Genomic DNA, 12881 nt, shown 5'->3' with positions numbered 1-12881 from the left:
CTGTGATCTTTCATAACCCTCATTTCAAATAGTGTAAAATATTTAAACTAGTCTGGATAGCCTTAACGCGCTTCTGCTATGATATGACCTCTCCTCACTGCTGTCTGAAATCATGGCAGGAAGATTGACAGATGGTCAACAGTTGGAGTTGGACACAAAGACAAACATCTTAGAGAGTAGCTTGACATAGTCAGTGTTGTCTATATAGTTATGCAACATGGTGCTAATCAAGTTATCTGTCTGTCCATTGATTGATTCAACAAATATATTTACAGTGATCCGATATTGATTTTATTTTTTATTTCACCTTTATTTAACCAGGTAGGCCAGTTGAGAACAAGTTGTCATTTACAACTGCGACCTGGCCGAGATAAAGCAAAGCAGTGTGACAAAAACAACAACACAGTTACACATGGGATAAACAAACGTAGTAAATACCACAATAGAAAAAGCTGTATACAGTGTGTGCAAATGAAGTAAGGAGGTAAGACAATAAATAGGCCAATAGTGGCGAAGTGATTACAATTTAGCAATTTACACTGGAGTGATATATGTGCAGATGAGGATGTGCAAGTAGAAATACTGGTGTGCAAAAGAGCAGAAAAACAAAAACAAATATGGGGATGAGGTAGGTAGTTGGTTGGATGGGCTATTTACAGAAGGGCTGTGTACAGCTGCAGCGATTGGTAGGCTGCTCTGACAGCTGACGCTTAAAGTTTGTGAGGAAGATATAAGTCTCCAACTTCATTGATTTTGCAATTCGTTCCAGTCATTGGCAGCAGAGAACTGGAAGGAAAGGCGGCCAAAGGAGGTGTTGGCTTTGGGGGTGACCAGTGAAATATACCTGCTGGAGCGCGTGCTACGGGTGGGTGTTGCTATGGTGACCAGTGAGCTGAGATAAGGCGGAGCTTTACCTAGCATAGACTTATCAATGACCTGGAGCCAGTGGGTTTGGCGACTAATATGTAGTGAGGACCAGCCAACGAGAGCATACAGGTCGCAGCGGTGGGTAGTATATGGGGCTCTGGTGACAAAATGGATGGCGCTGTGATAGACTGATACCAATTTGTTGAGTAGTGTTGGAGGCTATTTTGTAAATGGTATTGCCAAAGTCAAGGATCGGTAGGATAGTCAGTTTTACGAGGGTATGTTTGGCAGCATGAGTGAAGGAGGCTTTGTTGAGAAAAAGGAATACGATTTTAAATTTAACTTTGGATTGGAGATGCTTAATGTGAGTCTGGAAGGAGAGTTTACAGTCTAGCCAGACACCTAGTTATTTATAGTTGTCAGAACCGTCCAGAGTAGTGATGCTAGTTGGGCGAGCATGCATTTTGTTTTACTAGCATTCAAGAGCAGTTGGAGGCCACGGAAGGAGTGTTGTATGGCGTTGAAGCTCGTTTGGAGGTTTGTTAACACAGTGTCCAAAGAAGGGCCAGATGTGTACAGAATGGTGTCGTCTGCATAGAGGTGGATCAAAGAATCACCCGTAGCAAGAGCGACATCATTGATATATACAGAGAAAAGTCGGCCGGAAAATTGAACCCTGTGGCACCCCCATAGAGACTGCCAGAGGTCTGGACAACAGGAGTAGTTAGTGAATCAGGCGAGGCAGTCATTAGAGAAACCAAGGCTGTTGAGTCTGCCGATAAGAATACAGGGATTGACAGAGTCGAAAGCATTGGCCAGGTCGACAGTTGCACAGTACTGTCTTTTATCGATGGTGGTTATGATATCGTTTAGGCCTTGAGCATGGCTAAGGTGCACCCGTGACCAGATTGCATAGCGGAGAAGGTACGGTGGGATTCGAAATGGTCAGTGATCTGTTTGTTCACTTGGCTTTCGAAGACTTTAGAAAGGCAGAGCAGGATGGATATAGCTCTCTGATCATGCATATCAAAACGGGTTCAATATTAAACAGCGTTTAAGTCAGGGGTCTCACATTCGAATTGAGCCAGCTCCAGCCTTTTGGCGGCCCTAAGCAAGATTTGGTTGGGGGCCCCCACCAAGCGGGCAAAATGTTTTTGTGGCCCCCCCTTGACAACCGCGAGAAGATTTAATTTGACATTTCCTGCAATTCTACACATTTTGCCAATAGGCGTAGAGAAAATGTTGCGGATTTAAAGCAAGTTTTCTGTAGTTCTACACATTTTGAGAGAACATTTAGCAATTTTATAACACATTTGTCACGTTCTGACCATAGTTCTTGTGTGTTTTCCTTGTTTTAGTGTTGGTCAGGACATGAGCTGGGTGGGCATTCTATGTTGTGTGTCTGGTTTGTCTATTTCTATGTTTGGCCTGATATGGTTCTCAATCAGAGGCAGATGTTAGTCATTGTCTCCGATTGAGAACCATATTTAGGTAGCCTGTTTTGAGATTTGTGGGTGGTTATTTCCGTGTCTGTGTTTGTTTCACCACACAGGACTGTTTTCGGTTTTCACATTTATTGTTTTGTATATTTGTAGTGTTTTCTCGGTATTTGTCTTTATGTTTAACCCTAACCACGCTGCGTTTTGGTCCGCCTCTCCTTCCCAGGAAGAAAGCTGTTACATTTCATGCAATTCTACTCATTTTGCCATGGGGCAGAGATACATTTTTGCAGTTCTACACATTTTGTCATGAAGAAGAGAGATATTTTGAAAATTTTATAACAAATTGTATGTAATTTGACAAATGTTTTAATTGGCCCAGTAATAACTTTTTGTTGTTTTAAAGCAAGTTTTCTGCAGTTCTGCCAATTTTGTGATGGACGGAGATTTTTTTGTGTACAATTTCATGCAATTCTACTCATTTTGCAATGGGGCAGAGAGAAATGTTTGCAGTTTTAAAGCACATTTCCTGCAATTCTACCCACTCTGCCAAGGGGTGCAGAGACATTTTTGCAATTTTGTAACAAATTCCATGCAATTCTACTAATTCTGCCATGGGGCGGAGAGAAATGTTTGCAGTTTTAAAGCATGTTTTCTGCAGTTCTACACATTTTGGCATGGGGTGGAGATTATTTTTTTTAGTTTTAAAGCTAATTTCCTGCAATTCTACACATTTTGCCGTGACTTATGCCATGTTAATGATATCTGAGTTAGACCCCAGCCAATTACTTTTTCAAATTAACTGCCAATATGTCAACATTCCATTCAAGCAATGCAGTCAATCCACAGCCGTACACTGGTTGAAACCAGTTGATGACATGACTTAGACAAGTTGTAAATGTACTGATATTGTATCATATAATAGCACACACAGCTTTCTAAGGAAACAAAATCTGAGACATTTATAGTCTGTTTACATATATTTTAGAGGCAATTGTATATTTTTTTTACGTATAAAACACATATAAACTGTATTTATAATTATGTGACATGTTTACATTGACTATAATTCCATTACACAATTTCTGATACATCACATGCCTTACTCTCATTTTCCTGCATAAGTAAATGCAGGAAATGTATCACCTATGCCTCTACTGCAATATATTCCAATTAGACTGGTTTTGGATTTCTCTCTGACCAAGATGGCTGCCATTTTTGCCCCATTATGGAACTTATGGTTTATGACATAGCCCCTCTAGTAATGTAATAGGATCTCTACGGTTGAGATCCAAACTGAGTCCCCCGCAAAAAGTATGTTGCTTATGCCTGGAGCCGGCCCTGCATTCAAATGATCATGGAACCAACGTCAGACTTGCTGTTCTCATAGGGGGCCATTTCATTTACCAGGTGTAACACCTAAAAAATAGTTATTACCAGGTTCCGAAACATGAAAGTTACCAGATTTTCTAAACAACAGTTGAGTTAAAAGAAAAAAGAAGAAAATCACTCAAAATGATCATATCATTTACTGCATTTATTACAGATGTAGTTAGTCATTTATCACATTATGATAAATTATATTAACAGATTATGCTCATTAAAAAAACACCAATAGAGAGACATTTGATGGCTTGGGCATCCTTTTTCTAGACAGGCCTTGTCTGCAATATCTGGGGAAAGTGTTCACATTTTTTTTTTACACATTTTCTTCTGCTTGGTGCCTTAGTCTAATGGTTGACTCATTACTCAAATCAAACGTATCTGCAGATAACTATGTCATTTCTTAAGACCTCATTGTTTTCGATGCATTTACACTAGACGTCTCTCTATGCATGATACTGGGCAAACAAAATGAGAGACAAAACATTGTAGAGGGCATAGTTTGAAAGACAGTTTCCGCTTTAAACTGGTATTATACCACAATGATATTGACAAGATCGTAAGATTGTCCGTCCAAGATGATGCGTGTGTGAGTGTTGTTCCATGTGATGATAGTCGGTTAATTTATCCTGTTAAAGTATTTCACACATGATCACAGTAATGTTATTTTATCCATGGGTGAGCTAACATAATACTGTGTGTGCTTTTATCTAAGTGACAATGTGAGTTAAATCACTGTACTCTAACAACCAGTACTAGCTGCCCTCTGATTAATGATGTGACCAATCAGACTACATTAAATAATGACCAAAGTATTCTGATTGGAGGGGAATGAACCCAGACTGTGGTCTGACATAGCTACCATTACGGCAGGATTGTTAAGTGTGAACATACAGTACCTGAATGGATGTCCCAGCAATGTACACAGATTCCAACTAGGAAAAGCATTAGACCAGTATCACTTTTTTCAAGCAAGATCAGAAAAGAAAGGCAGAAAGAAAGAAAAACTGAGGCAGCTTACTGAGGTGTGGAGCCTTCATTGACATGGCTGAACATTAAATAAAGTATGCCAGATATTAACAAATCTTTGAGAAGTTTATTATGAATATGGCACCTGTTAGATGGTAAAAAAAAAGTGTTACAGACAGAAAACAACCATGGATGATGATGACAGGTTTATTTGAACAAATGGAAACCTACAAAAGTATAAAATAACCCTGTTGTAAAATGAAGTATGTACATTTCTGAAATTGCAGCATTATTAAAAAATGGAAATAAAAATGTTTTAAAAAAAAATATATACAAAATAAGCCAGGCACTCAAAGTTAGCTTCAGTTAGTTGTTGTTTTTCTTCAAAAATAAAAAATAAAACAAATTAAATAATAAATGTACCATAGTTCTCTTTTTAATATTTTAATTTGTTTGTATTTAGAATTTATAACACTGTTAACATTGATACTAAGAGAATCCCCTTCTCCTGTAGTATTCATCTACTTGGTTTCTCTTAAAATAATCTGTATAATTGTACAAGAAATTGTTAAAAACACAGACACAGTCTTCACAGGTAATGAAGTCATTTTTCATATTTAAACTTTAAACACTATGTATCCGACAGTAGCTGAGATTAGTTTAAGTTGAAATCACCAGCAATTCATTTAGACACAACATAGAGACATTAAAACAGCTCATCCAGCTGTTCTGTTGTAACATATGGGTGTATTTCCTGGTCCGTCCACAGTGTCTGTTTTAAGTGAGCTGTGCCCCCGACCCGACAGTCTCATCCCGCTTCGCTTCATCTTAGAAAACACTAACATCTAGGATAGAATCAATCTCAAGTGGTGACACCAAGGTCCCCTGCAACCATTCCAGCATTCCAATCAACCAACCCCAAACGTTCATTGTTTATTATTTTTCTTACATTTATTTCATGACCTGGATTTGATTAACAACACATCTACACAGAAACTACAGACACTGTTTCCTGATGTAGGGGAGTAGCCTGATTCAGTTCAAAAGACAAAGGCTCCCCCTCCCTTTGTTGGACAGACTAAAAAACACTGAACGTTGAGACAAAGCTGCTGGACCGAATGAAATCAAGTAAACTAACAATCAACTTAGTAAACATGCATTTCCAAAACATCTATAAAAATAGATTTATAGTGCGAAATATTTTTTATTTTCATTTCTTTAGAAATCTTTAAAATTGTTTATTGTCCTGAAATACTACCATCATCTTTTTGTCCTGTGAGTTGCATGGTCCTTGAAGTCAACAGGTTTGGTGGAAACCAATGAAATACACCCAATGCATACAAGAAGCACAAGGGACTCTGGGAATGTTTCACAACTGAGGCTTTTATGGTTCCAGTCTAGAAGATACATCTAAATGCTACTTTAGCTTTTTGTCGTAATTTTTCATAGGGTAGGTAAATGCAAGCTGGAAACTGTAAACCCAGAATTCCTCAATGGCAAAAAACGGCTCCTTAAACCTTTGAGCTAGTTAAGAGTCTTTTATCTCTGAGAGAAAGAGAGGTCTGTAGACTACACAACAGTAAAGCAACAGCAGAAATAGAAAGAAATACAGACAGAAGGAAGCAGCAAAAGGTGACGCTACATTGGAAGGCCACCACACGAAATCCACTAACCTCCACGGGTCCACTAAGACTGCAGAGGAGAAGGAGAGGGTTACACACGTTCCCTGTCCAACCCCAGACTACAGATAAAGCACAGAGAAGACAAAGGACAAAACAGTTACATCAGCTCAGTAACACTGCATATAGTAACACACACTGAAATCGCTATGGAGACTGACAGCCAGTGACACTTACACATTGTACACGTTTACGGTTATCACGCTTAGTAATAGATTACTTGATGGACGGCTGTCAAAAGATGAAGTGACAGTTTTTCCATTTTATTACAATTTTTTTAAACAGCAATCACAGTGTTCTTAACACCAAACTGTGAGATAACTTTTTTGGCAACAGAGAAAAATTAAGGAATGTGATTTTTCCAAAAACATATTCCATTTTGATTGAAACACATGTCTTTATTACAATCTCCTTGATATGTGATTTCAGGAATCGGACAATGGCTGATGGAAGAACGGATTTGGGAGACTGACGTTGATAGTAGTGAGGTTTAGGATGTAAAAGAAAGAGGAAGGGTAGAGTAGAAAAAACAACTGACAGAAGCCAGTCAAAGTTAAACATTCATTTTTCAAGTTAATGATGCAAATTAGCCTCTGTTACACTGAGACTAGAAAGTGATCTAGTTTTCAAAAAATACAAACAAAATCAACCTGCTCCATAACCTGCTTCAGGCCCAATCTGATTGAGCCCTTGAACTTGACTGAGGGGAGTAGTAATGAACACGAAACTATGTTGATTAGAGGTTTGACTCCCCAGCTGTCATTCAATCACTCATCTCTGTGAGAGAGCTGTGGAACAGAAGAACCTACATCAGCCTGAAGGAGGGTAGTAACTTGATGGAACAGTAGCACCATGGATCTGCAGATGATGAGTGCATTCCAAATGGCATCCTATTCCCTAAATAGTGCACTACTTTTGACCAGAGCCCTATGGGCCCTGGTCAAAAGTAATGCAATAAATAGGGAACAGGGTGCCATTTGAGACATAACCAAGGAAATGGAACCGGGGGAATACTTGTTTCTCACACCGACCTGTACTTGTTCCAAAGTCCTGGGATTTATAACATTCTATTCACAGGATAATACCCTGCTAAAATTGCTTTTTAATGCTTGATTTGAAAGTTAAATCTGTTCTATAAAAAATAAACAAAATGAATGATAAAATAAACTACTATACCCTTATTATGATCCAACCTTAAAACGTATTTCTTAAGGTTATTTCTATGACAATGTCAAACAGAGTAACATCCTTTTGTCATAGTCAACCTTGATCACATCAAGATATGAAGCAAAACCATCCAAGGGTTTCTTTCCATAGAAATATATCTTCCACCATCACTCTTTAAATACACTAGACATCTTCATAAAGATGCAACATAATCAACTCAAATAAAAAGTAGTTTACCCCAGACTCCAGTAGGAGACCAACGGTAATATGAATTCTCTGTAGGCAAAAATGAATTCTTTACAATTAACAATAGTCAGTTTAGTTTGATCAGAGAAAATATAATTGATAGTACTGTAAGAGGAGTAGGAAGAGGACGAGAGATTGATAGAATGGGAGTCAATAGAGAGAGAGAAAAGGATAGAAAGACAAGGAGCCATTAATTTCTAGTACTCAAGCTCAATTGCTCAAATTCAAAATGCTAGAATATATTTCTTTTCCACTTGAAACACAGTCTTATACCTCAAAGAGTCTTTGACAGTTGAACACAGTAATATGGTCTTGGCGTTTTGCTCTAATCTTCTTTGCGCTCCAGAGTTTGTGTGGTGTGTATCCCGTTACTGTAGACAGGGAATGGAAGAGTAGAGAACAGTCCCTCTGCCGTGGTGAATACATTGGCTGCTGGCATCTGGGTGAGACTGGCGCCGGACATGGTACCCCCAAAAGGGCCAGCCATGTTGAGCCGGTGGACATGATGATACAGCATCTCCATGGGTGTCTTGGGGTCGATGCCAAAGCTGGGGCTACCGTTGACATCCACAAAGTTCATAGCGTGGGCCACATTGTTGGGCAGCAGGTTGGCGCCTGCCTGCATGGCCAGAGTGACGTCGGCGGGGGCGTAGCGGATGGTGCCAGTGGTGTAGACCCGTGAGGCAGCAGTGCTGGTCGTGGCGAGGGTGCCGGTGACACGTTGGACCAGCGGAAGCGCCACGTTCCCGGCCTGCAGCCTCTGCAGGGACTCCAAGTCGCCGGTGTACAGCAGGGAGGAGCCGGACGTGGTGGGGGTGCTCTGACATTGCTGGTTGTCGCGCGGCGAGGCCGAGAGGGGCGGGGACAGGGGGTCGGAGGATGACCCAGAGCCAGAGGGAGGGGCCAGGCTGGCGGCGCTGGAGGCTGAGGAGGGGGCGCTGCTATAACCGCTGAAAGAGGGGGGTACGCCCTTCCTGGTACCTGCGCCCCCACTGCCCCCCTCTGTTCCTGGGGGAGTGAGCACTGAGTCTGGGATGGAGGCCTGCAGACTACCAGGCTGTGGGGAGGGGAAGGTATCGTGGGCTGGGACGGGCTTCGTCATGCTGTAGGGAGACTCGTTCCTGGAGATCTCTCTGTTGGGTGGGTAGTTCCAGATGATGCTGTCATTGTCGAAGTTGATGGGCTCGGACATTTCCGTTTTGATCTTGAGCACAGAGGCACTGGCAGGGGAGGGGGGCGGCAGGAGGGGGACAGCCCCAACAAAGGTGTTAGAGCTGGGGGTGGCAGAGGAGAGGCACATACGTTTAGGACGACTACCGTCCCATTTCTGCTTTTTCCTCCTCTTCTTACGCTTCTGCTGCTTACTGGCAGCGGGGGTGGCGAGAGTCTCGGTGGCGCTGTCACAGTCTTTAAAGCTGTCGTCATCTTCCTCATCGTCATCATCATCTTCCTCTTCTTCAGAGGAAGGCGAGTCGTGCAGCTCCACCCCTCCGTTTCCATCTCCGTAGTGCTCCACCTTGATGTGCAGGTCCTCCAGCCGGCCCAGTCTGCCCTCCTTGGTCTCCACCTCACAGTCGCTGGGCTCCAGATCGTCCTCGCTCTCCTGGCTCTCTGGGTTGGAGGAGCTGTCTCCCTCCTCCTGACGCCTCATCTCCTGCTCTGAGGACGACTGGCCCTGCTGCTGCTTTTTACTGTCTGTTTCCGGGTCCTCTGTGTTCTCAGTCTGGTTCCCCTTCCTGTCCCACTTGGAGTTCTCGTTGTCGTCTGAGAGAAATGTTCCATTTAGTATACAGACTTCAACAGCACTCAAAAAAATCCATGTATACTGTATAAATATCTGTCCAAAATAACCACTACAAATGAAATAATCTTTCATGCCCTTCATTAACATTAAGATCTTATTAATGTTCAGTATTTTGCTATAGAGAAATATATGGACTATTCCCTTTACCACTCAATTAGAATATTTGACTTATTTACTCCACCACTGTGTTCTACTGCAGTTATAATAACGTCTGTCTGTCTGGTGCCTGGTGTGTTGGCTTGGCACCGATCACCCCCTGGATACTGGAGCAGTGGAGCTCTCCAACCGTACTGTCAGAGTGAGGAGGACAACTCTACCCAGCAGCAGCTGGCCAGGGCCACAACCCTCACCATGCCCGCTGGCATAGGGGGCACTGAGAGAGGCCTGGTGCCAATGGCCAATATGCTGGCTCTTTCCTCAGACTGTCACCCAAAATCATCCTCTCCTCTCCCCTCCTGCCCCTTGGCGGTACTCCATTGAATATGTTTAATTAAAATTTTTCCTCAAACTAATGATGAGGGCTTTTCTCCTATTTCTCCATGGATGGCCACAGTATAATACAAGCTATTCTTTCTCTTAGGGAGTTTAGGCCAGGTTATACTGTAAAGAGCTTTGTGACAGCTGTTGATGTAAAAAGGGTTTTATCAATACCCTTATAATGATTTATTGATTGATTGATGGTACCGTACCAGAGTTGTCCTTGGACTCGGACTCAGAGTCGGATGTCTCTGAAGACTCTGAGGCTTTCTCTGGAAGGTTGGGTAGCTGGGCGATGTCCATGGGCGTGTCCTTGTACTCTGGATTACTGAAGGAACAGACAATAGAGACAACCAGAGGTCTTTATAATCTGGATTAATGCAGGAACAGGCAACACAGAGGTATTTATAATCTGGAATACGGCAGGAAAAGACAATAGAGACAACCAGAGGTCTTTATAATCTTGATTAATGCAGGAACAGACAATAGAGACAACCAGAGGTATTTATAATCTGGATTAATGCAGGAACAGACAACACATAGGTCTTTATAATCTGGATTAATGCAGGAACAGACAACACATAGGTCTTTATAATCTGGATTAATGCAGGAACAGACAACACATAGGTCTTTATAATCTGGATTAATGCAGGAACAGACAACACATAGGTCTTTATAATCTGGATTAATGCAGGAACAGACAACACATAGGTCTTTATAATCTGGATTACTGCAGGAACAGACAACACATAGGTCTTTATAATCTGGAAAACTGCAGGAAAAGACAATAGAGACAACCAGAGGTCTTTATAATCTGGATTACTGCAGGAACAGACAACACAGAGATATTTATAATCTGGAAAACTGCAGGGAAAGACAATAGAGACAACCAGAGGTCTTTATAATCTGGATTACTGCAGGAACAGACAACACAGAGGTATTTATAATCTGGAAAACTGCAGGAAAAGACAATAGAGACAACCAGAGGTCTTTATAATCTGGATTACTGCAGGAACAGACAATAGAGACAACCAGAGGTCTTTATAATCTGGATTACTGCAGGAACAGACAACCAGAGGTCTTTATAATCTGGATTACTGCAGGAACAGACAACCAGAGGTCTTTATAATCTGGAAAAATGCAGGAAAAGACAAAAGAGACAACCAGAGGAAGAGAAAGTCAGTGAGTGTGTTGAAATACACACTAATAATTAGATATTAAATGGATTATGGCATTTGGCAGATTATGCAATAGTCATGTAAACACTTAATTTAACTCGGCGGCAGGTAGCCTAGTGGTTAGAGCGTTGAACTCAAAACTGTCAAGGTTGCAAGATCAAATCCCCGAGCTGACAAGGTATAAATTCTGTCGTTCTGAGCCTGAACAAGGCAGTTAACCCACTGTTCCAAGGCTGTCATTGTAAATAAGAATTTGTTCGTAACTGACTTGCCTAGTTAAATAAAGGTAAAATCTTAATCGGTGCAAGGTCAAAATTGAATTAAGCATACGCCGATTAAAACACCTGCTTTTCAGAGCAATGTGTTGAATTATTAAGACATGTAAACACCTTAATTGTCATTCCAGCGGTGTATTTGATCTGTATATGTGCTAGCGACAGCCGAGTGAGCCTCCCTCTTTAGCGCCAGTGAAGTTCGGAACAACAATGTGTGCGTCTTACAAGTCGTTTTCACATATAAACTTTATATGTCTGAACTCAGAAACAAATACAAACATACAAACTTTATATGTCTGAACTCAGAAACAAATACAAACATACAAACTTTATATGTCTGAACTCAGAAACAAATACAAACATACAAACTTTATATGTCTGAACTCAGAAACAAATACAAACATACAAACTTTATATGTCTGAACTCAGAAACAAATACAAACATACAAACTTTATATGTCTGAACTCAGAAACAAATACAAACATACAAACTTTATATGTCTGAACTCAGAAACAAATACAAACATACAAACTTTATATGTCTGAACTCAGAAACAAATACAAACATACAAACTTTATATGTCTGAACTCAGAAACAAATATGCTTCCTAAAAACAACATGTTCACTGTGGTAGAATGTTTATTTTGCTTGGCAATTTTCTGCATTTATCACTTTCTTTGCCAAAAGATAATCATTTAGAGCATTTCGCTGCCAGGGATTGCAGAGAACACAGCATTTGACATTGTCCTAGTGTTCTGATTGATCCAGCTGTCCCTAAAGCAAAGCTCCTAACTCTTTGGCTCTCACAGCTGCTCTATGGGCCCTCAGAGGTGAGAAGAAATTTGGAAGGATATTGAGAAGATATATCTATTACAGTTGAGGAGAGAAGGGTTCCGTCTTGTGCTGGCAATTACAATAACATCTCAATCACTTTAGGATGCAGAGATAATTCAATTCCATGGTGCCAATGGCAAAAACACATTTCATTAACAGTGCCTTAGAGTAAACTAATACTGTCAGATACCGTCGAAGTCAGAAGTTTACATACACCTTAGCCAAATACATTTAAACTCAGTTTTTCACCATTCCTGACATTTAATCCTAGTAACAATTCCATGTCGTAGGTCAGTTAGGATCACCACTTTATTTTAAGAATGTGAATTGTCAGAATAATAGTAGAGAGAATTATATATTTCAGCTATTATTTCTTTCATCACATTCCCTGTGGGTCAGAAGTTTACATACACTCAATTAGTATTTGGTAGCATTGCCTTTAAATTGCTTCACTTGGGTCAAACATTTCGGGTCGCCTTCCACAAGCTTCCCACAATAAGTTGGGTGAATTTTGTCCCATTCCTCCTGACAGAGCTGGTGTAACTGAGTCAGGTTTATAGGC

General features: G+C 40.8%; 1 protein-coding gene across 2 annotated transcripts in view; it reads right to left on the bottom strand.

Annotated features, from left to right (window-relative positions):
• Positions 1 to 4763: 4763 nt before the first annotated feature.
• Positions 4764 to 12881, bottom strand: part of LOC110505776 (neuronal PAS domain-containing protein 3) — a 481806-nt gene continuing 473688 nt past the window's right edge. For both annotated transcript variants that reach the window (XM_036963003.2, XM_036963005.2), the window contains 2 exons: positions 10244 to 10359; positions 4764 to 9514 (listed from right to left, as the gene is read on the bottom strand). In XM_036963003.2, the coding sequence (XP_036818898.1) occupies positions 8076 to 9514; positions 10244 to 10359 (1555 nt within the window). In that variant the 3' untranslated portion in view covers positions 4764 to 8075. The remainder of the gene's footprint in view (positions 9515 to 10243; positions 10360 to 12881) is intronic.

This window comes from Oncorhynchus mykiss, chromosome 25 (genome assembly GCF_057628025.1).
Source record: "Oncorhynchus mykiss isolate SJ-2025 chromosome 25, ASM5762802v1, whole genome shotgun sequence".
Taxonomy (NCBI): Eukaryota; Metazoa; Chordata; class Actinopteri; order Salmoniformes; family Salmonidae; genus Oncorhynchus; species Oncorhynchus mykiss.
The sequence above is the reverse complement of the archived record's forward strand: the minus strand, read 5'-3'. Positions and strand labels throughout refer to the sequence as shown.